General features: G+C 47.5%; 2 protein-coding genes across 4 annotated transcripts in view; one reads left to right on the top strand and one right to left on the bottom strand.

The window, feature by feature from the left end:
* The window catches only part of BICDL1 (BICD family like cargo adaptor 1), a 49646-nt gene extending 37919 nt beyond the window's left edge, over positions 1–11727 (top strand). The window contains exons 8-11 of one of the 3 annotated variants that reach the window (XR_010784708.1): positions 1398–1528; positions 4067–4187; positions 4989–5097; positions 7563–7675. Coding sequence is in view for 2 of the 3 variants with exons in the window: in XM_066562298.1 (XP_066418395.1) it covers positions 1398–1528; positions 4067–4187; positions 7563–7751 (441 nt within the window). In the remaining variant the exon portion in view is untranslated. Of the gene's footprint in view, positions 1–1397; positions 1529–4066; positions 4188–4988; positions 5352–7562 lie in introns of those variants that run through there. The other 2 variants (XM_066562298.1, XM_066562299.1) reach the window with 2 other exon arrangements.
* Positions 11728–12578: 851 nt separating this feature from the next.
* On the bottom strand, positions 12579–27284 carry RAB35 (RAB35, member RAS oncogene family). Its single transcript, XM_066562289.1, has 6 exons — positions 27187–27284; positions 23498–23548; positions 22617–22740; positions 15918–16042; positions 15706–15830; positions 12579–15174 (listed from the first exon to the last, which is right to left on the bottom strand). The coding sequence occupies exons 1-6, from the start codon at positions 27236–27238 to the stop codon at positions 15046–15048; spliced, it is 606 nt and encodes a 201-aa protein (XP_066418386.1). The 5' UTR covers positions 27239–27284; the 3' UTR covers positions 12579–15045.
* Between the last annotated feature and the right edge of the window lie 594 nt (positions 27285–27878).

Raw genomic sequence — 27878 nt, 5'->3', positions numbered from 1 at the left:
GTCCAGCGGGGGAAGCAGTGCTCTGCTGCCTCCTCATCCCTCTATTCTGGCACTGGTATTGATACAATCAAAGGGGAGCTGCTTCTAAATGGCTTTTAGGATCTTGTGGCATCACACACACATTCATTGCTGCTGCCCAACAGCACAGTGAGCAAGTGGAGACAGGAGCCATCCTCTTCTCTGTCTACACTGAGAAGCTATTTCACGCCTTCTGCCTGTTTGTTTCCTCCCATTCTTACCTGAAGCCTGGACAGAACCAATTAAAATCCCAAACCTATCCCCAAACAGCATGTTTTGGGCCTCTGGATCCTCTGTCCCCTGGGATTTCTGTAGAAGTGCTCAGCATCTTTTACATCACCCCATCACCACTGCTCTGTGTCACATCATTGCTCTGAGGTGCTCCCCATGCAGGGCTGAGGGAGGGCACAGCTCCCCAGTTCCCTGGCAGCCCCGGCACAGCCCCCCAGTCCCGTGGGGAGTGTCTGCACAGACAGGGTGCAGTCACACCCTCCTCCCCCCGGCCCAGCCGTGCCTCACTAACAGCAGATCCTCCCACACCCTGGATGTGATCAGCCCTCTTTGACTGTCTGCCCTCTATTTAAAGATTTCTTTGAAGATTCAAGCACTACTGAGCTGCACTTAGAGGCAGGAGGTGGGTCAAGTGCTGGAAGGGTTTCCAGGTGGTGGAGTAGTGTAACAGAGCATGTGTGTGCCCTAGACAAAGAAATTAAATGTGTATGAAATATTGTGAAGCTGTGCTAATGCAATCCTTGCATGATTTCACACCCTATTAACTCACTCTGCACAGGACCAAAACCATAGATCATTTCTCAGACTATTAAAGACTCCAGACATATTTTAAAGTCTAATTAAAATTGTAAGATGTGCCAGTAACACCTTCCATGGCATGAAAGAGAATTTTCACATCCTTTGTCTACAGCTTCATATTACTTCAGAAGATGTAAGGGTCCCTTCAAAAATATTATTTGCTGGTAAATTATGTTAGCAATAATTTAACCCTGGAAAGATCAGAATTATAACAAGCAGACTCAAAGGATGTGTACAAACTGCTTGGAGAGGGACAACCTTTTAGCACTGATGCAGTAGTGTCAGCAAAGTCCCAGGTGGATCCTGCCCTGCCCAGCTTTCAGTGCTGTTTCTGCATGTTACTGAGGCCACCCTGGTGACACATCTTGCCCAGGTGAGCGTCCCAGAGTCACTCACCGCCTTTCATGGAGGGTGGCACCAGCACTAACAGCCCCACTCAGCAGACGCAGCTTTTTCTATGACCTGGGGATCTCTCAACCTGCAGGTTCGCCCATGTGGCTTTCCCCCCACACACTTGTGGTACATTTCCCTGGGCAGCCCCGGGTTTCACAGGCTCCCTTTGCCCACAGGTGACGCTGCTGAGTGTGGAGATGACGACGCTGAAGGAGGAGCGGGACCGGCTGCGCGGCGCTGCCGAGGACAAGGAGGCGAGCGAACGGCTCCTGCAGGCCATCAGGGACCGCGACGAGGCCATCGCCAAGTGAGTGCCACCAGCGGCCAGAGCCAGCCTGGGCGGCACTTGAGGAGTGCCATGGCAGGAGATGCCTCTGGAGTGGCTTTCTCCTGCTCTCCACAGCAGCTCTGACAAAGTGCTGGTGTTGGGAAATGCTGCCAGGAGCCTGGGAGCAGGGCAGGAGATGCTAAAGGCAGAGCTGCCCCATGGCTGGACTGAGGGCATTTAGGAGCATTCTGTGAGCCGTGTTTGTGCCATCCCTAGTGCTGGTGTGAGTCACAGTGAGGAGGAGAGGACTTCAGGAAGCTAAATGCAAACACTAGGTCTGCCCTATTTGTCACATTTTTCTTCCTTTACTGTTCCAGAGAAACAGCCCTGCTTTTCTGACCATCCCCATTACAGCCTGCCTGGGCTTCTTCCCTGAGCCATTCCTGTTCCAAGGTCTTTTTTTGCATCTCTAGTTCTGTAATTCTCTGGTTCTCCTTTTGGGATTCTCCCACTGTTTTGGCTCTTTATTTTGCCCATCATCCTTACATATCCGTGCAGTTCTGCTCCCCCATACCCCAAATCCTCCTTCCTCAGCTCTTGGGCTTGCCAAAATGCCCTGAGGAGAGGGACAGACACCTTTACCCCTCTGTGCTCTGCTAGAAAGGATTCTCTGATAATCCTGGTGGGCCAGGACACCACCAGTCCGTCTTGTTAGGGGAAAAGCCCTGGACAAGAGGAGGAGCAGGAGAGGGTTGCACCTCTGAGGGTGCAGGAGCTAAATCAGCCTTCACCATCCCTTTTTGTAAGTGGCTGGATCGCCTGTGCTGCCCCTGCCGGGCTAGCTGGCCACCAGACTGCCGCGGCTGTGCTCTGGAACACCTCCATCTATTGGCAAGGAGCAGGAGCATCCCAGCTGCGACGTTCCGGTGCCTGTGGGTTGCTGGCTCTGCCGTGGCTATGGCAACACTGCCATCAATCCTGGAAACATCCACCCAGCAGCGGGGAAGCGAACAAAAGGCTGTTCAGGTGCTCAGAGCACTGCCCGCAGGGGAAGGGCACAGCTTCTCCACTTCCCTGTGACCCTGCTGGGCAAAGCAGCAATATTTGGGGCTGGCTGGGCTGTCCTGCAGTGCAGGAGCTGTGGGAATGAGGCACGAGTGAGGGGGATTAAGGAGCAGAGAGTGGTAGCAAGGGAAAGCAGACAAGAGCATCTTGTCACTGAAGTGAAAACATCCCTCCCAGACCGAGTGGGCTGGTTCTGCCTGGGGAGGCTCGTGATTTTCTTCCCACCTCACAGCCCAAGGGTTAAGTTGCTTTTGTTCAACCCACCCCCCCCAAAAATCCCTAAGTCTGAACAGAAATAAAATCACTGCCCGAGGCAGACATCTGGTGTGGAAAATTTTTGCTTGAAGCTGAAGTTTGGCAACATGGGAAGCAATAGGAAAATAGGATCCTTTCAGAGGAAGTGTTAAGCAACCAGTACCTGGAATATAACAACTGGAAGTGTTAAGCAACCTTGGAATATTTGTGTTTATATTCTAATACCTGGAATATAAACACAAATTCCCAAATTGCCCTTCTACAAGGGAGCTATTACGAGACAAGGAATGAGCTGCAGTTAATAAGATGCAATTATTTCTCTCGAAAATGTTTGCAAGGAAAGATGGTTCCCAGCAAGTCATGTTACACTTTCCTATAACACAGCAGTTAATTGAAAACTTCAGCTTTGTGCTCACCTGTGTGCTCCCAGCAGGATGAGCAGCATTTCCCAGCTTGGGCAGCTTAGGAAATTGCTCCATCCTGAAGGACAATTCCTTTCCACAAGCAAGGAGCAGCTGGAACATCTCAGCCACTGAGCATTTGGGGCTCTTTGGGTAACCTTGTCCATGGCATGACATGCTCAATGGCCACCAAATGTCTGGGAAAAATGCAGCAGAGGCGTTCCCAAGGGCTGGGACAACTCCACTGAAATTGGTAGCTTTCCTTAAAGCCTAACAATTAATTCAAATAATTTTGACAGTCTTTCATTCTTAAAAAGTATATGCTGTAATAAGTTCTCATCTTTCATTCCTTCCTTCGATCCTTCCTTCAATCAAGTCCCAAGTGAAAGCAGAATTGTGCTCTTTAAGAGATTTTTATGTTTGTTTTATATTGCAATTTATTGATCAAGCAATCAGACATGAGTCATTTGATTTTTAGCACATATCATTTGTTTTCTATGCATGTAAATGGAAGAAAAATAGAAAACATTTGAAAATAGATTCTACCTTGTTCTAGATCTCCATGTTATTGGCAGATCTTGCACATTATCCAGGCACACTATTACCTTACACAGCAGCGTATCTGATTTTTTTCAGTATTTTTCACAGTGTGCTTATCAGAAATCTGCTGGTTTTAAGGTATAGATGTCAAAAGTTCTTCACTCAGATTAATAGATTGTTCAGAATACAACAGAGATGAACATCTTAGGATGTGGGGACTTGCCAGTGAAAGACATAAATTGTAGATTTGTTTAGATATGCCTGACTCTTTGTTTAGAAAGAAGGAGGTGCCATGTCTGGATTTCTGTCCCCGCAGGAAGAACGCGGTGGAGGTGGAGCTGACCAAGTGCAAGATCGACATGATGTCCCTCAACAGCCAACTCCTGGATGCCATCCAGCAGAAGGTGAACCTCTCGCAGCAGCTGGAGGCCTGGCAGGTGAGACATGAGCCCACTGTCCCCCCTCCCTGTGGGTGTGTCCTGTTCTCTGCCTGAGCACCCATGGATTGGGTGTTTGGGGGTTTTGGCTCTGCAGGAGCCAGCGATGCTCATGAGGTGTGGGGGGTGCTGCCCCTCCCTGCTCCCACCCTTTTGGCTGTGAGCAGTGAATTCTACAGCTCTAAACTCCTTTAAAATGGAGAAGCAGACTGTGCCTCACATGGGAAATGTGCACGTTGCTCTGCCCTGGGGTGGGGAGGGGTCCATGCAGGAGGTGTCCCCAGGCAGGCACACCCTGGTACACGTGGGCACAGCATGTCTGTGCATTTCCATGATGGAGCAGAAAGGTGGGAGAACGAGGTTGTGCTGATTGTTGCTGCACTGTTTGCAAAAACTCTGAAGATCCATCAAGAAGGAGAAGCTAAAATTCCAGTTCTTCAGCAAGGTGAAAAAACAAAGTCATGGCAGTTCCACAGCTGCCCTGGAGATGCTCTGCTTGGGGTCAGTGGGGAAAATCCTTGTGAGCAGACAAAGCTGCCTCCTCCCAAAAGCAGCACCAAGGGAGGGCTACTTCAACAGAAAATAGAGCAGACTCAAGAGCAAAGGTCTGTGCCATTTATAGTGATTTGTTGCAGACCATGCAAGCCCCCAGCTCTACTAAGAACCAGCCTGACCAGTAGAAACCTTTCCCGTACAACCTCGCTCCTGTTTCAACTCCACTGTGTTTTCGTTTCTCTCTCTCTCTCTTTTTTTTTTTTTTCCCTTTTCTTTTCTTCTTTCTTTTCTTTTTCCTGCTTACAGTTTGCTTCCTCAGGGCTTTTTACTATCTGGCTCCTTTGGTTTCTGATCTAGTGGCCTTTCTCAGTTCCTGTACCAACAGCTTTAGTCGTACACCCCTCCTGCCTTTGAGGTGAGCTCCCCACACCCACCATCCCCTCTCCATCTGCTGCCACCATCACCCACATCCTTCTGTGCCCTCACCATCATCTGGCAAGAGGGGCCAGTGGGGGTCTCCATCACCCACCAATATTCTGCCCACACCCCCCATCCCAGCAGCAGCCAGGGGCAGCATCCTGCACCCCATGGTGAGGCTTTACCAAGGTCCATGGGCAAAGCCAGGCTGAGGTGCACATTTTATTAACCCTCTCTATCCACATATTTAGTATCTGGAAAGTTTCTTGAAAGACAGACTGGGATTTTACTTCTCAGCCTCATTGTCCAGGTGACACTCTGCTCTGCACAGGAGCTGTCTGGATCCAAGTTCAGTCTGGATGGGTGCTATAGTTAGGCCTACTTAGTGCTAGAATAAACCCAGCTTAGGGCTTTAGAACAGGTCCTGTTGCAGTAACACAGCAACCCCAGACCTGCTCCCATCAGCTCTGTGAGCTGAGGCTCAGGCCACTTCATGGCAGTAAGTTGTCTCTAACATACTGACCTGAGGTGTTGCTACACAGCAACAAAAAGGTTTCCAGCCACCTCATGTCCCCTCAACAGCAGCTCAGCCACAGAAGCACAAAACAAGTGGGGAGATTTATGTATTTTGGGGACTATTTTGCAAAGGAGTTTGCAGAAAAGTTTCTGATACAGGATAAAAGTCTCTGCTTTAGCTGGGCATAATTGGACTCTTTAATCTGGTAACATTCTGCTTTTGCTCACTTCTAGTCTGCATTTCACCAAGGGCTGTCAACAAGATGACAGTGTTCTCTAAGGACATAATCATACAGGCTGCAAAATAGGATTCATGCAAAAAATCCTCCCTATCCAAGTGCTTTTCTCTCTGACTCACACATCTGACAGACAGGGATCCAATGCAGTGCACTCTCAATAGTGCATACTGTATTTTTATATATATATATGATATTTTTGTGTGTATATATATATATATATATATATAAAAATATACATAATCCTTCTCATCCCTTGTTGTATGGTCAATCAAGGACACAGATCTGCCATGCAGGAGCCTGGGCACCTACTTCATTTAGCAGAAGAGGTGCCTTCAAAATCCAAGTGCTGTACATTTTCACATGGCAGCTTCAGCTCTGGAAACCTGTCTCACTGATATTTCATACTGATATTCACCTCAACCTCTTCAACTTTCCCTCTGCCTTTCCTCTCTCCAGCCCTGCTCTAAAAAGACCCAAAACTTCCCCAGTCTGTGTAGCTCTGCACCCTCCTGCTCCCACAGGGGAAGCCCCCATACTAAATTCAGGCCCAGGTCATGGCTATCAATCCTTTTCCCTGAAGAAAATGCTGCAACAAGAGATCAGCCATTATTAAGTTTCCAGTCCCAGCTGGCTGATTTGATTCCAATCCAGAGCAGCTGGGGCACCTGCTGGGCAATGGCAGCACCTTCCCTTCAATCCTGGGGCTGCCCTGACAGGCTGCCCCTCACCAGGTGCTGAATGAACAGCACTTCCACCACTCCAGCCCATCCAGATTATCCTTACAGTGTCCTCAGCCCTAGTAGGGACCAAACTGCTGGGGAGTAGGTGATTTCTCCTGTGGGGCTAGTTTACGTACACACATTTTCACTAAGTTGTAGCTTAAATATGCAATTATAGGAGAAGCAATGGATCTGAAAGTTTAAAATCTGTAAAATTTATAGCCAGGTTTTCAAGGAACATGTTAGCACATCATTAGTGGCAACAGAACTGGGTAATTATTTTGTATAAAGGAGCTTCACTGTGCTGCAAACATGAACAAAATCAGAGCATTCCTGGTACACCTGAAAAGCCACAGTTGGTGTTGAGGTGTCAGTCAGAGCTCCCACTGCTGTGCTGGCTCTAGGGGAGGAGGGGGTCCAAGGGATGAGCTCAGTTCTGTTTGGTGAGTCTGGTGCAAAGCCCAGGAGGGATCTGGTGGGCCCACACCTGCCCCAGCCCCTCGGCACCTCCCCCAGAGAAGCCCCAGTGACAGTGGCCATGCAGCAGCTCTGCCACCCCTGCCTGTCCACTTGCTGTGCACACAGACCTGCTCAGCACAGACTCTGTCCTTCTTCTGGCCTCTGCTTTCAGCTGCATTTGTTCTTCTTATTTATTTCTCCCCAAAGGGGACATCTGCAGGCTGCAGACAGCAGAGAAACGCAGCTTAGGGGTGGCACTGAGTCCCAGGCAGGCACAGAGCTCCTGTGCCAGACCACCTGAGCAATCTATCCCTCAGAACTGTGTGATTGATCTTCCTCACTCCCTGAAAAGCCTCGTGGCAGCGAGCACAGCTGAGCCTGCTGTGGGGGGGGGACACAGACCTGTCCCTGCTCCCTCATCCCTGCTCCATCTCATCACTGCACGTTCCATTCCCATTTCAGCCGCCCCACCCCAGCTCCCCTTGGGCATCAGCTGCCACTAACGGCCCTGTCCTGTCCCTCTGCTGCAGGATGACATGCACAGGGTCATTGACCAGCAGCTGATGGACAAACACCCGAAGGAATGGAGCCAGCTTGCTTATTCCTTCTCCAGTGGCACCAGGCGGAGCGCCAGGCCCTCCCCCAGGCCGGAGCAGCAGGGGGACGAGCCCGGCGGGGCCGAAGGAAACCGGCTCTTCTCCTTTTTCAAGAAAAATTAATTTGAAAAAGAGAAAATTCTCCAACAATTCCTGCTTCAAGATGGGGAGTGGGGCAGCTGCCCAGCTTGCTGATGGACCCAAGTCTGATTCACTGAGTAAAAAAGAAGGGGGCAAAGGAGTTAACCCTTGAGACTCTGCACTATTTACACCGCACCTGGTCTGAACCAAATGTTTACATGAATTGGAGATTTGCAAATTGACAATGTTATTCTAGTAGAAAGAAACTTTTCTTATTCTATACGTGAAGTGATAAACTTCAGGGTATATTTTAGGCGCTTTGACACAGTCCAGTTTCTGCTGTGAAGAATTCTCTGATTGTCTTAAAAGCATTCTTATGCTGGAAAAGGAAATAAGCAGCCCCAAGACAGAGCGGTGCAGGGGATTGAGAACTTCTGTCACAGCAAGGAGAAGGGGAAGAAGAGAGCTGAATGCAAGAGGACAGAAGGGAGCCATTTGTATCACCCTGGCAGCTGTGACATCCTTCATCCATCCCACTGAGACTGGAGTCACTCTGGCCCCAGCAACACCATGTTTTGACCAATGTAGCTTTCTCCGTGGTGGAAGCTGAGCCCTCACTGCAGCTCCTGCCTGGGCACCATCTCCCCTTGAGCTCTGTGTGGCCGTTCACCCTCCCTGGGATCCAGGCTCCTCACAGCTCAGGGCAGGGGACAGATGGGTGGTGTCACTGTCCTCTCCAGCTCCCTCCTGTTAGAGGTAAGAGTTGCAGGCTGTAGCTACTCAGATTTCTCCCCAGGAGACTGACCATCTACAACAGATTACAGACTGGATAAAAGTTGTGCATGTTCAGTCCCGGGGCACCTGCTGTTCCTCCAATGGCCAAAAGCAGTTTGGGAGCTTCAGCAAGTCACACACCTTTCCCCAAAGCCATACACATCTCCCGAGCAGAGTAAGAAAACTGTCATTTTAACTGGATAGGCCCCCAAAAGCCTAACAAATAATTCACTGGAAGCCTACTCCCAATGATGTCAGTCAGTCTTTGACACTGGGTTGGCAGACTCCATCCTCAGAAAGCACACTGGCATCTGCCTTCACTGAAGCCAAAGGCTATCAGGGTGTCTACAAAGCTCTGGAAAGCCTGCAGGTTACTCTGCCCTATGCAGAAACACTGGCTATGGCCTGACAGAAAGGAGTTTTGTCCCTGCCTGGGGGTCAGTTGCTACTCAGCCCTTTAGTGAGCCAAAGGTCCTTTGGATCAAAGATGACCAGAGCCTGCTTTGCACGACTTGATCAACAAGAAGGAACGTGGCTTTTTTGGTGTATTCCAGCACACAGCAGTGCTGGAAACCCTGCAATACTCAACTAGGGACCTGCCCTCTGCACTGGATGGGCACTTTACAGCTCTTCTCTTTTATCAGTCTACCATCATAAGCCAGTGAGGAGCACCAGGCTCAGTTCAGAGATGTCCTGCTGCTGTCATGCAATTTTCACACATTCTCCCAGCTCATAATACCCATGAGTTTGTTTCCTGCTGCTTTCAAAAGGCCACCACCTACACTGTCCCACAGCAGACAGAGCTGGCCTCACCTCCAGCCCTGCCCTGCTCAGCAACTTCGGTGCTAACACACCATCCCACAGGGAGCTGCTATCTCTACTCACAGGAACAAGCTTTCTGCTAGAACGGGTACCAATCACCTTCTAAGCAGCAGGTAAGAGGCTGGTGGCTTGGGTTTTAGTGTTATTCAGCCTCCCTGTGGGATAGAACATCCATAATACCTCAGTACAAATATCCTTTCTGCCTATGAAGATTTGAGCATTCCTGTATTTCCTTGTTACATGAAACCACCACATTGGTATGAAATCATCTTGCACTAAGGCAGCTCTGGGCTGCAAGGAGCAGAGTGCTCTGAGATTGGCCATGATAGTGAAGAGCTGAGTGGTGAAACCCATCTACATGAAAGCAATGAACTCTGGATTGCAGAACTTTCTTCAGGAGATGCTTGGGCAAAGCCCCACCAATACAGCTTGATGCTTTTGGGGAAAGGCATCAGGAGCCTCACAGGCAGGGAAGGAAACTGAAACTTGGCCTCTCCTTTCTAGGCAATGCTCAGCTGTTGAGTATCTCCTTGTAGCCACTTGTGCAAGCGAGGGGAAGGGCTGCAGTGCAGTGCCACATGACCTCATGCTCCCATCCTGCCTCTACTGTGACTCTGGACAGGGCAGGGACACGAGGCACCTGCTCAGCATCTCCTGCTGCCAGGACTCAGTCACACCCACATGCATTACCCCAGCCTTGGATCCCTGCAAAATGAGGAGTGGATGCATGGATGCCAGTGACGCCTGTGACACGGTGACACCAGTGAACACTGAGAACGGTGCTCTGTCACAGGAGAGCCACACGAACATCTTGGTCCTCAGGGACCTTTCTTCTGCTGTCAGTTGTCATTTCCCAGATCCCACCAGCTCTCTTCAAGCCACATGCCCACCATGTGTGGGACTCTACCCCAGTGAGCATGGATGGATGGATGGATGGATGGATGGATGGATGGATGGATGCAAGCCTAAGGCAAGGGCCTTAAGTTACCCCACGAAGATGCAGTAATGAGATGAAGAAAGGTGCCTTCTGCTACGTTTGCTGAGGAAAGTGACGCAATCGGTTGCAGGGGTAGGCACAGCCCATCTCTTCATTCAATAAGAATCCTTAATCCCATTGCAATTTTATTTATTTAACAAGAGTGACAGAAGAGATTGCAAGAGGAAAGTCTGCATGTTCTAAGGTGCCAGTTGGGTATGGTTTCTTCAAACAAGCCCCTTCACCCTAAAGACTTAGTTGCACTACTAAACCCAGAGATACAAGAGAACTGGGTGTAATGAACTGGACAACACACCAAAGGAGACCTCCTTGTGCTGAGCTGCTACTCCACAGGAACAGAAACTGCCTTAACACAGCAACTAGGTATTGTCTTCTGTCTTGAAAAACCTCACCTGTATTTGTCACGTTGTGTTTTAACAAGGTCCCGACTGCTTCACTCTGTGCTGTCATTAACACACTCCCCTCCATCCTGTCACAGCCTGGAATCAGCCTTGCAGTGCTGGTTGGAAGACACTTCCTTCACTTGTGGCACTTGACTCTTCCAGGACGCACCCACGGTGTAAAGGACACAGCAGCTCCAGGAGATGAGATGGAGGAAGGACATTAATCCAGCAGGTACTCAGGATCCCAAAGGAGATTTAATGAGTGGGATCAGCAGCTCTAAATACAACCCTCAGCCTCGCTTTTGAGATAATGGTAAATAAAACAGCAGTGCTGCACAGTCACTGTTCAAATATTGCACAGAGAAGAGATGCCTGCTGAGATTAAGGTTACAAAGGACTTTCCCACAGGTAACAGGAGACTCTTTGGGCAAACGTTTGTTATGCCAGCCTGAGGGAAAAGGGATCAGTCTCCCCTTCCTAAACTCTGCAAGGGAAGCAACTGTAAACAAGGAACAAATGTAAATGAAAGGCAAGTCACTAGCACTTTATCTTCCCACAAACTTAGATCAGCAACTTGTCATGGAGATGAACAGTAAATGAAAAAGTTACTGACAACAGAGTCATTTTGCAGAGAGAGCAGGAAGTGAGGCTGCAGGCAGGGCCACATGCACTTGTCCTACTTAGAATGGTAGATTCCAGATATGCCTCTCCATCAGGCAAACTCTCTACTCCCCACTCAGCTATAAAAAGCAAAATTGTTTGAACCAAAAAGCCAAGAAAGGAAGTGTCTGGGTGCTGCAGCAATGATTCCCTTGGATTGAGAGGGAAAAAGCACACAGCAGGGACAAGCAGAAAGAATGTACCTATAGATATGTACATATACCACAGTGCTGTAATTTTTGTATGTAGCAGTCATGTAAATAAATGTATGGTTTTTATAAGATACATATTATAAAAATCTATAAAGGCATATTTTTAGTAAAAACAATGCTCTACTTCTTTTGTAAATAGTTCTCTTCAGAATAAAACATCATTTATACGATACTGTCTCAGCTCTCACTTTACTGTACCCAGCAGCAAAACAAGCTCATTTTTTGAACTGTCATTTAACACCCAACAGCATCTTTGGTGCTGCATCATCCCATGAAATTCAGCCAGGTAAAGCCCCTGTGTGTGCTTAGGGGAGAAGGGGCCAGGGCAAAAACATTTGAAACATTTGCATCTCTTAGGAACACCTAAAGGTGGGTAAATCATCTCACCTTCCAGCCATTTGTCCTTTACTGGCCCTGGGATGGAGGCAGACTCAGACTGGGAGGGGTTTAGACAGGAAACACAGAGAGGCACAGACCCACAGCTGGCAGCAGCTGCAGCTCAGGCCATCCACACGGCCCCACGAGTCCCCTCCAGCTGCTCCTCCCAAAGGGCACAGACACAGCCAAGGCACCTTCCCAGAGGTTTCCATCTCTGCCCCAGGAGCAGCCTGGGCAGGGCAAGGGGATGCTGAGGGCACAGCCACGGCTGCAGTTCCTGCACAGATTCATTAAACACACAGCAATTTCCTGGGAAAGTGAAGAGAGACTCCAGGTGATTTTTATTCACCTCGGGAGAAGGAGCTTTCAAAGCTCACTCAATACTTTTTGTTGAGCAGAAAGACAAAAGATTTCAGCACAATCACAGGCATCTCACTTCACACAGAAATAAGCTACCCATTCCACCTTCCTCTTTCATTCAACCTAAAACGGCAACTAAACATTTGAAAGCATTAATTATGGTTTTTTTAATATCCCCTCTTAGGAAATAACCCTTTACACTCAGCAGCAGAGCTCACCCCTGGCTTGCCACCCTTCACCTCCAGGTGCTGGACAGCAGAGGAAACAGAGCCTCAAAAAAAGATTTGGCAGCTTGTAACCTTTATTTTTAGTTTTTTAAAATTATTTAAAAAGCATAATTAGAAACTTTCATTACAGAAATAATCCTAGCAAACCAGTTAGACATTCCATTGCTCAACATTTAGGAAACTTCACATCAGCACCACTAGAGACACAGTCCCCACCCCTTCCAATTGAACAGTGATGGCAAGAGCAGAGGTAACTGCTCCTCTACAGCCAGCTCTGGGGAAAAAAAAAAAAGAAATTCCCACTTTAAGCCAGGAAGCTGGACCTGGATTGACAGAATTCCAACCACAGCCACAAAAACCTGGACTCAAAGAGGACCAATTTTTCCATATAAGAGAACACTCCAGGCTTGGGTGCACCATTTCCTCATTTTATTGCATCATTTCCAGTAAATTCAGACATGTTCTTTACTTCTGCCTATATGAAGTTACTCCCTCCTAGATCTGCACACAGCTACCAACAAGATTCCCAAAGTACCACAGCCGGGCCCCTCAGTCTGCAGGGGGAACCCCCACAGGCAGCTCCAGGGACTGGCCCAGCTCCTCCCAGCACACACATTCCACACTGGAGAGCAGGCAGGAGGGACTGGTGTGACCAAAGCCACCACTTTGCACAGCCTCTCAACACTGATCAGAGCTCACCCCAGCAGCACCATCCCAGCTCACTCCAGTTCTGGGGCTACCAATGCAGGATATGTGAAGAACAGAGGTGGGTGAAGGCAGCTGGATCCATATCCCAGCACCTGAACCCATTAAAAACCCACGTGTTGCACATTCATCGTTTACACTTTGGAAAAAGTCTTTAAAGTGATTGACCGTGATGTGATTGTATGATCAGGGCTCTCACCACAACCTGAAAAATCTAAAAAAATGCAGGCAAAATAAGTGACTAAAATTTAGCCTCTCCTGGAGAAAGGGTGAGGAAGGGAGAGAAGTGGGCTGATTCCAAGCTCATGGACATGGGTGAATCACATCCTACCAAACTAAGGCCAGCAATTCCACAGGGCCACTTACTGGCACATGGAGTATGTCCTCCTTCAAGGCCTTAAAGGAAGTCATACCCTCCATGCCTTTTAAGGTAAAATTATTTTTTATTATTATTTAGGCAATAATCCAGGTGCTGAGCGTGTCCTTTCAGCCCAGACATTTGATATTTTAGTTACACACACACACATACACTCTCCACCTTTAACTACATCTATTCAGGCTGAGGAAGTGAGCCCTTGTTTTCCCAGAAAGGCTGACGAGGGCCAGGAAAATGTTGCTGAGCACAGCAAGCCCAGTTTGTTTCCAAGTGTGATCCTCCACCACCACATAACCCAAGCAAGCAAGCTTTCCATTTCTTTGCATTAAACAGCAGTCCTCCTTCCTAACTGAAGAATCCTGGGAATGATCCTGCAGCTTTCATATTCAGACATCAATAAGAAGAGCTCAATTTTTTTCATGCCTTTTCTCTCTCAAAAACAAAAGCTTTGCCACCAAAATTCACATTCAAGTTCAGATTGCCTATTTGTGGACAGGGCAACAAGGAGAAGTTTGGGGTTTTTGGCAGAATCACATGATTTTTGTTCTTCTCAAAAGAAATGGACCCTCACTTAGAACACTGGCAGAACCAGAAGCAGAGGTCAAAGTTGTTAAACTTTGCTTTAAAAAAAAAAAGGTTTTATCCAAACAAATCCCACTTCTGCAGGTCAGTTTGTTTTCCAGTATCTTGATACAAACTACAGGAGAGCACAGGTACAGCTGGGCTGCAGCAGAAGGAGGTGAAACCCAAGGATCCAGCCACGAATCTGGATGATGGCAAGCTGAAATTCCAGGCCCCAGCAGCAGCTCCAGCTGCCAGCCCAGGGGCTGGTGAAATCAAACCCCAGGCTCCAGCAGCAACACCTGCAATCCTGGTACCTAGAAAAACACAGCCCGAGCCCCAGGAAAAGCCAGGGACTCCAGGAGAAGCCAGGGGCCCCAGGGGCAGCAGATGCCAGCCTGGAGCCCAACAGAAATGCAGCTGGAGGCCCCGGGAAGCAGTGCCAGCCCGGGGCCAACTCAAATTAAGAACTTTTAAACTTTTTCTTTAAAAAGATGAACTCTGCAGTCCATGATTGGTTGACATTAAGAAGGCAGAAGCCAAAGCGACAACAGAGAGGCGAGGCTGGTTAAAGCAATATACATTATATACAAACTCTTGGGTTAATTAGTCCACTTGGTAGGCAACGTCCTTCTTGTCTACAAGGCGCACTGGAATAAGCAGGGGAGGAGAGGGGGGCAAGATTCCATCCGATACCTTCTTGGCACTGCAGTGGGAAGGTGCCAGCGCCTCTTGATAGAAAACATGGAGAAAAAATAATCTTTAAATAACGGCACAAAACTGAGAAAGTCCTCCCAAAGCCTGCCCCAGTGGAATTGCCCGAGTCTAGCTGGAGGGGCTGATCTGTCTGAGAGCAGAGTCTCTGCAGCAGGGAAGGGGCATTAGCAGCACCGCTTCTTCCTTTTACTGTTCTTCGTTAGCTTCACCACATCGTTCTGTTGCTGCTGTTGCTGCTTTGCTAAGTTTTCTTTCTTTGCTCGCAGGACAAGCTCTGTAATGCAATTAAACATCTGCAAGAGAAACAAGCACACTCAGACCACCCCAGAACTCGGGTTGGCTCCTGTGGGGTGCTGGCTCCTGTGGGGTGCTGCTCCCATTCCCCTTTTCTCTATGTTACAATAACACTTCAGAGACCTTCCCCAACCCACTATGGCCCAAGTGGAAATCCAATAGCTTTTCCCAACCCACTCCCAAACTAAACAGTACCTCTATCCCTTTTTCCAAACCAATAAAACCAGGGCAGTTTGGCAATTGAGGGCAGGAGTGAAGTCTGGATAGTCTTACCTCTTACAAGCATTCTCAACTCCTTCCTGCCTAATACATGAGCACTGCAAAGCTACTGAAAATGCAGTGTGGGCTCCTTCATTTTGCTTCCCCAACTCTTCCAAAAACAGCTGAATGTCTCTTTTTGAGATTTTACCTACTACTTCCAACTCATACAAACACTTTTTCTTTCTCAATGGGAAGAATGGAATTTTTATTTCTTCCCACACCATTATCCCTAAATCATTCTATCTCTACTCTTCTGAATATTATATTACCTCTTCCACATTAATATTTTCTTTGGCGCTGGTCTCAAACAACTGGATCTCCATCTGCCCAGCAAATTTATAGGCATCTTCTGTTTCTACCACTTTTCGGTCTGGATCATCATTCTTATTGCCCACTAAAAAAGGAAAGAGAATAAAAGTCAGTTTGGTATTCCAGCAGGCCAGCCCACTAAATAAGGTGCTGTAACTCCCTAATCACCTACCAAGTATCCTGCAGACATCATCACAGTTTTGATTAATTTCATGCAACCACCGTTTTACATTCACAAAAGATTCTGCGCTCGTTACGTCGTAGACAACAATGACCCCGTGTGTTCCTCTGTAATACCTGTGGGTACAAAGGACAGCAAATGTTAACCCAGGGCATCACCTTCTCTTCCACTGAGCTTCTACAGGATTCACAATAAATCCTCAAGTTATGGTAATCAAGTGCCCCCATTTCTCTCCATTGAGACTCATGTAGCTCTTTTATAACAGCTTGATCCCAGGCTATTCCCCCAAAGCTACAGAGCTCCCTGCTCATTCACTCTACACAAATACATTTCCAAGTCCAAAGTCTTCTAAAATCTTCCTTGTTCAGGTTGTCAGGACCTTCAAAGATGAATGCTGTCTTCCAGCTACAGGACCAAAGGCGATGGTACCCCCAGCACATCCTCAGAACTGGCTGTGATGTCATCCCTGGGGCTGTATAAGCCACATCAAGTTTTTGCAGTAATTCTGTTATCTGTGAACAATCACTTACAGACTAAAATTTCAGCAGATCTCCAAATATACTCAACCTTCAGTCACAGTTCTCTTGAGCTCTCAAAAATTTCTGTCTTGTTGAGCGACTGTGTTCTGATCACACCTTCCTACTCAACAGATCGACTCCATATGTGCATTCAATACACTCTGCTACCTTTAGCCATTAAAAATAAGCTGTATTTCAGTTTATTCCCATTAGTCTTGGGCAACTGGCACCTTTAAAAGATGATGCACAAGTCTGATATGCAAGAAAAATATCTGAATTCAGGTTCCAACATTATCACCTGCACAAAGCTACCAAAGACAGATAGTATCTGCACCATGAAAATGCTAATTAGAAACAAGCAAGCTCTACCTTCTCAGTTTTCAGCCACAATCACAAGGCTATCAAGTACATTCCCTGTGGCAAATTAGGCAGCTGTAACCCAAAAAATAAAAAGTAATTTAAACAGGTAACAGTTAACAGTGAGGTCTTCATCAGGATCCATTTTTTTGTATTATGTGTAACTTTATTCTTTTCCTTACATCCTCTTCTCTTTCTTCTGATCAATATTAAAATTTTTAATAAAACAAATTCAAGAAACCAGCATACAAAATTGAGGATTTTCCCTTAAACTGTGACAGCATTACTAGACCTTGCTGTCTTATCACAAGCACTTCTTGCTTGTGCACTTCAGAGATGTCCACTGAGACCATTCTGCTGCTCTTTGATTTTTCCAACTCAGCAAACACATCTTTGAACTTCAAAGCTTTAAATCTAACCCAAACACACCTTTGAGAAGATCTCAAAGCCTCAGCTCTCTTTGCTACTGAAGTGCTTCAGCAAGTCACTGTCTCTTCCACCTCCAGCCTCATCATCCTTCTACGAGAGAAGCCACCTGCCTTTATGCATCATCAGACAGACTTGCAGAGAGGCGCAGAGCACCCCCAGGGTCACACACCTTCCTCTGCTGATCCCTGCAGTGACAGCCCTGGGTACCAGTGCTCCTCCAGGATGCTCCTACTGCCTGGCTGGGCACTTGCAGAAGACACTCAAATGCTTCTCCCATGCCATGTTTTACCAGTGATTTATGCTGTACATTTGCTTCCCTTGGCAAGAACTAACTCAGGTAAGAATTACTTATTCCCAGCCCATAAGAAATCCTGCACTTTCAAATGTTCTAGTCCATTCACAGTCAATTCTTTCAACAACTTCAAAACTTGCTACAGCACTGCATTTGTGCTTGACTTGATTACAACACAACTTTATTCATAACTTGGATCCTTTAGAGGGAAAAGTATTTCATGGCCTGAATCCACATGTTGCAAAAATAACCCATCCTCTCCTGATACTGGCATGCCCTGCACACTGGTTTTGATGAATCCTCTTTTGAGTGACATCAATCCTAGCAACACACTGCATTTCTCCACAGCTGAACAATAAAATTATCTTCAAGTTCTCCCATATCATCACCTAATAATCTTTTAATTCAGCAGCCCCCAGGCTGACCTACCACTTCCTCCCCAGCACTGAGCACTGCATTTGCCAAGACAGCCCTTGCAGAAGCGCAGTGGCTCAGCTGCACCTACGCAGAGCTGCTTCTCTCTGCTGTGCACACCGAGCCCAGCCTGGCATCCCTGTCAGCCCGAGCAGGGGCCCAGCAGAGCATCCTGCTGCTCCTACCTTGCCCACGCACCTACATTTTCTCCTGAGCAAAGCACATGATGTCAGGGAGTGGAGAAGGGGCAGCTGCACACACCAATCCCACTCCTGACACCTCCATGTCAGCACCACCACGTGTTGCTCCTGGGATGGGGTCTGTGGGCTGGACCCTGCAGCAGAGACCACCACAGCAATGGGAACCCTGCAGGGGTTTGGAGCTCCTGCCACTGATACTGCCAACCACCTCATCAGAAAAAGCTTCCTTTGTGCAAGACAGCAACCCCTGGCTCCTGCTGAGTGCCTACCAGCACACACTGCTGCTATTTTTGGAACAGAAAATTGTCTGGCACATCGTTCTAGAAAGGTTGCCAACCCCTCGTCTACACTAAAATGTCATTTTCTCTATTGGCTGTCATTACCAAGAGAGATAAACCTGAGAGATAAGACCATGACTACCTGTTATTCTCTAACTCTTAAGTCCCATAGCACACATTTTTTCTCAAAAAGGTGGTCATGCTATTTTCCATCAGTTGTTAGATGCTCTGCATCCTAGATAACATTTAAGGCTTAACAAGTACAGAGAAGCTTCTCCAACCCCAAATGCAGGACAGTACTAGAAAACAAAATCTAATTTATCCTATCCCATACTTCAACTTCCAGAATGATGCAGTGCAGAATTGCTTTTATAACAGGTTGTGGGCTTTGGCGAGTAGAGAACAGATGGGGCTTTTGGCATTCAGGGAGGAGTAGGTGTAAATTTTGTGCTTTTGGCAACCAAGAGGTAGTTGAGACTTTGACACAAGGGAAAGAATGTCTTATCTCCTTCCCATCCACATTTTTGGGGAAATAGAGACCACAGAAATGAAAGCAGAAGAGACCTGAAGTCCTCAATCTGAGCCTCTCAGTCACAGACTGGTGCTGGCTGTCCTCTGTGTGGTGGGAGTGCTCTGCCATGTACTCTGCAAACCCCCAAGCCAGCATCTGCTGGTGGAAATACCTTTGTGAAATACAGAAAAAAATGTTCTAGACCAGTTATTCATGTTAAGAGTATCCATGAAAGTATCCTGCTGAGGTGAAAGACAACCAAACCTGACCTGTGTACACCTTTGGATGCTTGGTGGTAGCCAACAATCTCCCATACAGTTGCAAGTCCCTAGACCTAGAGGCTTTACATTTAGCTTAGGTGTGGAAAAGGCTTAAGAAAGCCAACATTTAATTGAAATAAACACCTTATTGCTTGTTCTGCCACTGGAATCACCTGGGGATTACCCAAACTCAACATGTCCTTCAGCCACCTGCATCCCCTCCTCACATCCCTGAATACAGTCTTGGGAAACACAAAGGAACAGCTGCCACTCGTTGGGGCATTCACTGCTGCAAGAAAACAGTGACAAAGTTCTCAGATTCCCTCTAGCAACTGCTTCCCAATATTAACATTTGGAGTTATAACAACAGCTTCATGGAGCACAGCAGCAGCTAAGTCAGATTTAAAACAGACACTATGTTGGTCCAGTAGGACCCATATGTTGTTTTTTTTTTTTTTTCCCAGGAAAACATTTAACTGCCAAACATGAAAGACAGGGCACTGGTTTTTAATCCAGCTTCTTTGTTCATATTTCACTACTTTGTAGCACACATTTCCTTTGTTTTTTCATTCATCTAGAATTCTAACCATTTCCAGAGACTTCTAATAATCTGGTTTCATACTCATCTTTCTTTCAAGTTCTTGGAAGCACACCTATTGTCAGTCACACCAGTCTTTTAACTACTAGCCTTTTAGTCATATCTGCTTTACAAGACACAGCAATTCTATCATCTCAAAGGTCTTATCCCTCTCTCAAACATGCCATTCCACAGGAAACCATGGCAGAAGGTCCCTCTGCTATCACTATTCATCCTGAGCTGGCATCTGACAGCCATTATGTAAAGCTGGAATCCTAAACCCAGAGTCCTGAATCAGGACAAAGTAGTCCTGTCTACAAGAGGAAATCAAGTACAGGGACTGGCTGTTCATGCATTTTAAGTATTCCTGCTAATACAGCTGCATCCTGGCATGCTAAATCCCTGGTGAATTTAAATCAAATTTAATTTGGATGACATTCCATGGCAACCAAATTCACACAGATCAGCCTCTCCTCCCAGAAGGCACCAGCTATCCCAGTATTTCCACATTTAACAGACAATAAAACCAGCTGCCTTTATACTTCCTAGTCTGAAATTTTCTTGAGCTTCTGTGGAATACTCCAGACCAACGTGATTTCTGTTCCTTAACAGTTTTATTCTGCTTTTCAGCTTTTGACTGTAGTTACAGTCACGTGAAATCAAACTACTACAACCTTTTAATGTTTCCCAATTTTCCACTATTAACTTCCTACCACCTCTACCATTTTGCAGTTCTAAGTCCACACAGCAGCACTACCAACCTATTACTGTAATTACCAGATGGGCTCTAATTTCAGGCTTGCTTGCCAAGCTTGGCTCAACATCAATCTGAACTCTGCCTTTCACTGTAAAGGGACTCCCTGACCTACTGTAATACTGAAGGAACACCTTTTATATTCTTAACTTCAGTCTAAACCTCAATCTAGTCAAAGACCAGGCACACTACTACATTCTGTTGACAGGGCACTCACACTCCACCCATGATTTGATAGCCAAGGCCTTTTGTAAGAACAAGCAAGGTTGATTTGTCAGTCAGTTTAGGATAAATAAATCAGTTAACTTTGCCAATAAATGAAAAAAACCCAAAACTAACCACAAAACAAGCCAGCCAGAACCATTTCTAAAATTTAACTTTTGTTATTGCCTGGTTTTATAGGCAATATGATTAGGAACACTAGACAGGCACAGCCAACCAACCTAGCAAGAGGAGCCCTCATCCCACTATAATCAGCATTCCCAAAACATTTTCTTCAACACTTCAAATGCACTTGGACACGTGAACTTCTTTGCACAGAACTGCAAAAAATGCAGATTTTTTTCCCTGACCATGGAGTTACCATTCAGTAACTACCAGAGTGCTAAGGAAGACACCCCAAAACGTTAGATCCCCCTAAAGTAAAATATGCCTCACTTGGGTAAAAAGCAATGAATGCAAAAGGAAGTAGCAGCAGAGTTCCAAGAGGTCATGGCACAAATGCCTCAAAACAGATTTCATTATCTATTTGAAATGTTAACGAAGAAAAGAATTTCCATAAAACACTGCGCAAGGTCCGATCTGCAGCAATTCCCACTGAATCCTCCTTTGCTGGTATCCCCGCTCAGTGCTGGACACACCATGGCTTTCTAAGCTAGCTGGCATCACCCCAGGAGCCAACGCTCGTTCCTGAGCCCGGGAATCTGCAAACAGGAAGGCCATTTGCTGACTCAGCAGTACTGGGGGCTCTCTGACTCGCCTGTCACAGCTGACAGGGCTGCAGCACTGCACGGCTGCCTCCCCCTCACCACTTCCTTCCCAAAACTGCCTGCAGCGCTCCAACAAGAAGTGATGTCACACACAGGAACCCTACAAGAGGCAACTGAGGTTTTTTTCAAGCTAAACACTTAAGAAACAATGGAAGTAACCCAGTAATATCCATATAGGAGCGCAGAGGAAAGGGGCGGCGCACACATCACGTTGGACTTTGCCATTTCTAGACATAACACAGATGTAACCAATCTCATTATTTTCAGGTGTAAGCAAATTAATCAGTTCATCAGCTGAAAATTATCCTTCTCTCGAATAAGAGCCAAAGGAGAAGTGAGTCGTGAAGGACCAAGTGAAACATATGGATCTTTCAAGAATTATTTTGGTTAAAACCCAAGGAACAAAAGTTCCATTTCCAAATGCACTTTTCCCTCTTCCCCCCATGAGCAGTCCACTTTTACTGCAATCAGTTTACAAACACATTTTATTCTTAGTTCCCACCACCGCAGCTCTAGGTGTGGTTTCTTCAGGAACAGGAAAAGCTCTGCACATGCTGTTCAAAAGGACAATGAGTTCAAATCTGAATTCCAACCAAGGAAAAGGTTAATATCATGTGGGCGTCTGCTTCAGCAGAACTCCACATAAAGATAGCTGCTAAAGCATTTGTCCTAAAGGAAAACCAGGAGAAATCCCACTCTTCAATCTTCGAGCTGTTCATTAGTTACATGACACTGGCAGAGAGTTTGCACTCTGTGCTTGGCTGTGCAGTCAGAGGACAAACTTGGATAGGCACCGAGACAAGCTGCCTACTACACGCAGTCTAATACCTCTAGCTCTACCAGCAGAGGAATAAGGGAATACTAGCAGAGGAATAAGACAAAGCCAACCACAGAAATGCATAGAAGGGTGAGGAACTCTGAAATCCCAGTTTCAAAGCTTGCCAGAACATCACCACCACAGTCAGTTCTGACACAGCTGAGAGAGGTTTCACTGTACAGACCACACAGCTATCACTAGTGATCAACTGCAACACTTCAATAGCTAAACCCCAACTCTGGACTATGAGATCCAGACCCAGAGGTGCACAGCACAAAGGCTGGTGTTACTCACGTTGATGTAATAGTCCGGAAGCGTTCTTGGCCAGCTGTGTCCCAGATCTGGAGCTTCACCTTCTCTCCATTGATCTCAACTGTCCGGATTTTAAAATCCACTCCAATGGTGGTAATGTAGCTGCCTGGAGGGAAAGCATGGGTAAGTGAGAACCTAAGGCTTGTTTATTTTGGATGTCCCAAAGCACACTGCTTGGACACTACTTGGCAGCAGCTCTCAGACTGGACAGGAGAACAAGGTTCCCCAATCTGCTTACTGTTTAAAATGCCTTATATCATGCTGATCTACATATTTTTATCTGTACCTAATAGCTTTTCTTCCTAGCCATAAAACCACTTCTCCCATGCCATCTTTAAAATTAAAAGCTCAGTGTTACAAAATAAAATTATTATTTTCCTATCCCATTGATCAAGAGTATGCACCCAAATATCTCAAGAAATAGACAGTAACTATGAGAGCACTTCACTTGTGAAAATTTTGAGACAACACTTTGCTTTAAATACTTGTGGAAACACTTGTTTTGAATACAGTCCTACAGTTCTAGGAGTTTCCTCCCAATAAATTGGTTATATCACGAATGTAAGTGGTTTACCACAATACTCAATCAATCTAAATCCCAAATGGCTAATAGGAAGTCTGCAGAGTATAGCACAACCTAAACCACCCAAGCTGTTTCTGGAACCACCTCAGTATTTCAATACTCAGGGACTTCCAGCTGCAAGTGAAGATCAGTCAGGATGGCCTGCACAGGCCTACACCAAGAGATGCAAAGTTAAAAGATGAGGTATTCCCAGCACAGCTATCAGTGGGCAAACATAGATTCCTTACAACCAGCAGCAAACCTAGAGCATTTCACTTACTGAAGGAAACAAACCACTCACCTGAGAAGGTATTATCTGCAAAACGCAACAGCAAACTGCTCTTGCCCACACCTACAACAAACAAATACAGCAAACTTTCAATGCAGTCATCCTGGGGGTCGGGGAACATGACAATGTTTTATCCATCCATTGCATAAAAATCAGCACATCATTTAGTACCATCCACCTTAAATATTCATCTCCACACTCTCCTCGGAGATTTGACCAAGCACAGTCACCCCAAGACAGGATGCTCCTGGTAGCAGTGCAGGGAGGGGGAACTTGTGCCCTCCCTCCTCCAGCCCTCAGCAAACCCTGCAACAGCAGCTTCTGAACTGTGGTCAGTTCAAGAGGTCAGAGAAGAATAATAACTAAAATCAAGTTCACAATCAGTAGGCTTACATCTGCTAGGGAAAGAGCCAAAGCTGAGCATGTCCTGTGAATGAACAAGTGCTCAGAGCACTGCTCTGAATTCAGCACTATTGAATTCCACTTGCACATCGTGTGTGACGTCAGTAACAGCCCTGCCTACCTCCCATTCTGTGTGGAATTTGGACTGCTCTGACAATCACACAGGGCTCGGTACTACAAAGCTCCCATTAGCATGGCCACAGTGTAACAGAAGCCTGAACACTAATTGGGAATCACTGTCCTGTACTGCTGTCTGAAACAGCCTCATTGCACATCTCACTGGAAGGACACACACCTTTCTGAAGCTGTCCCTGTTGCCAAAATGTTCCATGAAACATTACTCTAAATGCTTTGAGTAGCTCTTCATCCAGGTTTTCCATACTGATTGTTTGCACCCTGATCACACCCTGTTGCAGGGAAGCATTTTTCACAGTGCTTCAGACAAGAGCTGTAAGAAACTCATTCCTGCACACCCACCCAAGGGAATCTGGGTATCTGAATGTCTCCACGTTGTTATCTCTGCATAACATCTCTGCTGTTAATGACCCTTTCTCCCCAAAATAAATCTGCTATGGCATGAATAGGAAATTCAACTTCACCGAGGTAATTATCTATTAAATCTTTTCAGGTAGAAGTTATCCAAGGTAATTATTTTGATGATGTATAACTTGCAAGTTCTTCTTAATAGAAGACCTATGCAAAGGCTATGCAGAACTCCAGTAGTTTTCAGCTGCTGGCATGTGACAACAGCTACCAACAAAAAATAAAAACCAGCCTAAAAATCTGCATGATTACAGTAAGCCAGGTCTCATTTGCAAAGAGTTCAAATCACCAGCCATCTGGAGAAGCCATGCTCATTCCTCACTGCTACCAAGCTAAGGAGGAAAAGAGGTAAGGGACTAAAAAATACAAAGCTACAGCATGCATATAATCAATATATCTGAGCTCAAAAAAGGTAGCAGAGCAGTTCCTTCAGAGGACTGGTTATTTAACAAGACTTAAAGCTCTGGAAACACCAGTCAATTAAGAAAAAATAAGAAATTAAAAGAAAACAAGGATGTTTCAGCAGCAAGCGTGTGCTTCTTGACCAAGCAGCCTTGGCCTTCAGCTCAGTGAAAGGCAAGAAGGTGCCAGAACCCCCAGACCTGTCAGACCACAGCAGCACGTCCGAGCTCAGGCGGCCCTGGGCAATGCTGCAGAGCTGCACATGACACTGCTCTGTCACACTGCCCTCCACTGCACAAGCTGCACAGCTCCCAGCAGGCTGGCAGCTTCCAGAGAGAAGAAAGCTCCCGAACTCAGGAAGTTCTGCATGCTCCCAGTGACAATGATCTCACTAAACAAACCCTGCCTCTGACCCACACTGCTCACACAGAGAAAACCACACTCTTGGTGACCCCACACTTCCCACACAGAGCTGTTTGAAGATCTGAAGACAAGGCTTGCAGGGCCCTCAGCTTCTTGAAGACAGCAAAACGAAACAAAACAAACAAAAAAAAGCCTATTGACTTTGCACAATTACAATTAAAAGTATATTTCAGTGTCAGACAAGATTCTAAGACCCATGTCTTACTGAATGGTAGAGTGAATTAAAGAAGCAGATGCAAAGCACAGATCATCTGTATTATTTTTAAATATCTGGCACAGCTGAAATCACCAGCAGCTTTTCAAGATGACCTGTTCTAAAAACACACAAACCTACTACCCCTCTGACAGATTTGCATACAAGGGAAAGCAGATGAGACAGAATTATCCTATCTAGTAACAGTCCACTTCCTATTGCAGGGAATAAATGTCAATAAACAAGGCAAGCAAACTGTTTCGTGCAAGCAGGGACAAAGCCATCCTGTTGGGGTTAACAAAAACAAAACCAAAGAAAAATCAATAGTCAAACTACATAGTGAGATTTAATTACAGCAGAGAACCACAGGCAGCCTGACAATTCTCACAACACTCCTTTCACTGGATACACTACAGGGATTTTGCTCAAGAAGACTGAGCTGACAAAATTTATTTAATTGTTTAAAATGAGAAGTCTTCCTCAGAGTTTTCACCATCCTGTTTATCTTGCCTGAACAGTTTTGGAACTCATCAGCAACCAACAGAGCCACTGCTCTACTCAGAACGCAGCATTTGGTTGTAATAATCCAAGGCTCCCAGAACTGCCTGAAGCTGCTCTGAAGCCATTGTCCTATCTCCCTCCTTAGATCCCTTCATGCAGACACAGTTTAGTGTAGAAAAAACCATTTTTTTGCATGAAGCTAAGGCTTCTGAAGGTGATAACTGCCAAGATCGTGCAACATTACCCTTTCATCAAGAGCTGTGCCTCGCTGCATGCCGGGACCTGCCGCCCCAAGGACCACACCTCTGTTAAAAGAAGAGGGTGGATGCACCCTTCTCCAGTTTATGGAAATTCAGCTGCAAGCTGCTGGAGTGCTACCAACACGGAGCTGCACCGACGGCAGCAATCCTCCCAGCCCCAATCCCTGTGCACCCAGACCAAAGCATCAGACACTGGCACAGTTCACACGCTCAGCCCTCCAGAAGTTTCTGAGGTTGCTGAAGTATTTAAAGGTCTATTTTCAAAAAAACCTCAAACTATGCCTTTATCTCCTCTTTTTAGATATTTGCATCCTATGCTATAACAAGAAGCACACAAAGCTACCAGCTCTTCCAGGATTCATTAAAAAAATAAGGAACTCTAGAACTGAGACTTCAGGCTGAAGCACAAAGAAGTCTTAAGGAATAATTAAGATAATAATGACTGTTAAAACGTACTAGCTGCCACACTGGAAACAACAGTCCTTAGGGCAGCCAGCCCTTCCCATCGATCCCTAAACTGCCTGTCACAGGGGAAGGGAATTCCCTGCCCATCCCAGCAACAGATTAGTGGGCGCCGTCAAAACATGCGCTCGCCAAGGCTGATGCCGGCAGCACCGCCGGTGCTGTCCTGGCTTCTACGTGTCTAATCTGCCTTTTCCCAAACCCAGCCAAGCTATTTACCATAATATCCTGCGGTAGCCAGTTCCGCAGGTTTATCAGATAAAACCTCCCGAAGCCCAAGCGAACGCGCCCCGCCATTCACGCACAGCGCGGGGTCCCGGCTCAGCCCCGCGCCGCGGCACCGGCAGCACAACGCCGCGGCTGCCCCGGGCGGAGGAGGCCGCCCGTCCCCGGCTCCCCCGCGCCGCCCGCCCCGGACCCGGCCCCGCCGCCGCGCTCCGGCCCCTCACGGCCCGAGGGGCGGCCACCCCGCCAGCGGCCTACCCACGCCCCCGGGCCGTGCCGCCCGCGCTCACCGCTGTCGCCGATGATGAGCAGCTTGAAGAGGTGGTCGTAGTCCCGGGCCATGGCCGGGGCGCGGCCGCGGGCGGCGGAGCGGGCGGGGGGGGGGCGGGGGGCGGCGGCGGCTCCGGCCGGAGCCACTTCCCGGACAAACAGCCGGAACTGACAGCGGGGCCGCCGCCGCGCATGCGCCGGGCCGCCGCCACGGGCCGCCAGCTGCGCCGCCGCGCCTGCGCCGGCCCCGCCCAGCCCCGCGCCGCGGCTGCGCGGGAAAACGGCCGCGCCCTCACGCGCCCGCGCCTGCGCGCGAGGGGCGGCGGTTGAGGCGGGCGGCGCGCGCCGGCGGCCCTGGCGGGAGTGTGAGGGACCGGCCGCCCTCAGCCGCCCTCAGCCGCCCTCCGCCGCCCTCCGCCGCCCTCCGCCGCCCTCCGCTTCCCCTCCGCGGGAACCTTGTCCTCCCCCCCGTGCCCAGACACTGACTGACCGCCGTCGGGCGCGTGTTTCCCCCCCAGTTCCCGTAGTGCTCGTGTGAGGACGCGGCAGAAAGCGACGCTGCCCCCAGGAAAGTGTCAGAGGCGTGAGGGAGCCGCAGCAGTCCCAGCTCTGCTCCAAAGGAGCGATTTGTGTAGGTACAGGAACAGTTCCCAGCGCAGCCCAAGCCGCAGGTGAGGAGCCCCACAGCAGTGATAGGAAGTGCCCAGGTGTG

The sequence above is a fragment of the Molothrus aeneus genome, chromosome 18 (assembly GCF_037042795.1).
Source record: "Molothrus aeneus isolate 106 chromosome 18, BPBGC_Maene_1.0, whole genome shotgun sequence".
Classification (NCBI taxonomy): Eukaryota; Metazoa; Chordata; class Aves; order Passeriformes; family Icteridae; genus Molothrus; species Molothrus aeneus.
This window is presented reverse-complemented; position numbering and strand designations above follow the sequence as displayed.

Coding starts and splice junctions, on each gene's coding strand:
- RAB35 (XM_066562289.1), bottom strand. CDS start 27,238: ATGGCCCGGGACTACGACCACCTCTTCAAGCTGCTCATCATCGGCGAC. Junction 23,549..27,186: donor GCTCATCATCGGCGACAGCG/GTGAGCGCGGGC, acceptor TGTTTGTTGTAG/GTGTGGGCAAGAGCAGTTTG. Junction 16,043..22,616: donor TTCCGGACTATTACATCAAC/GTGAGTAACACC, acceptor TTGTACCCACAG/GTATTACAGAGGAACACACG.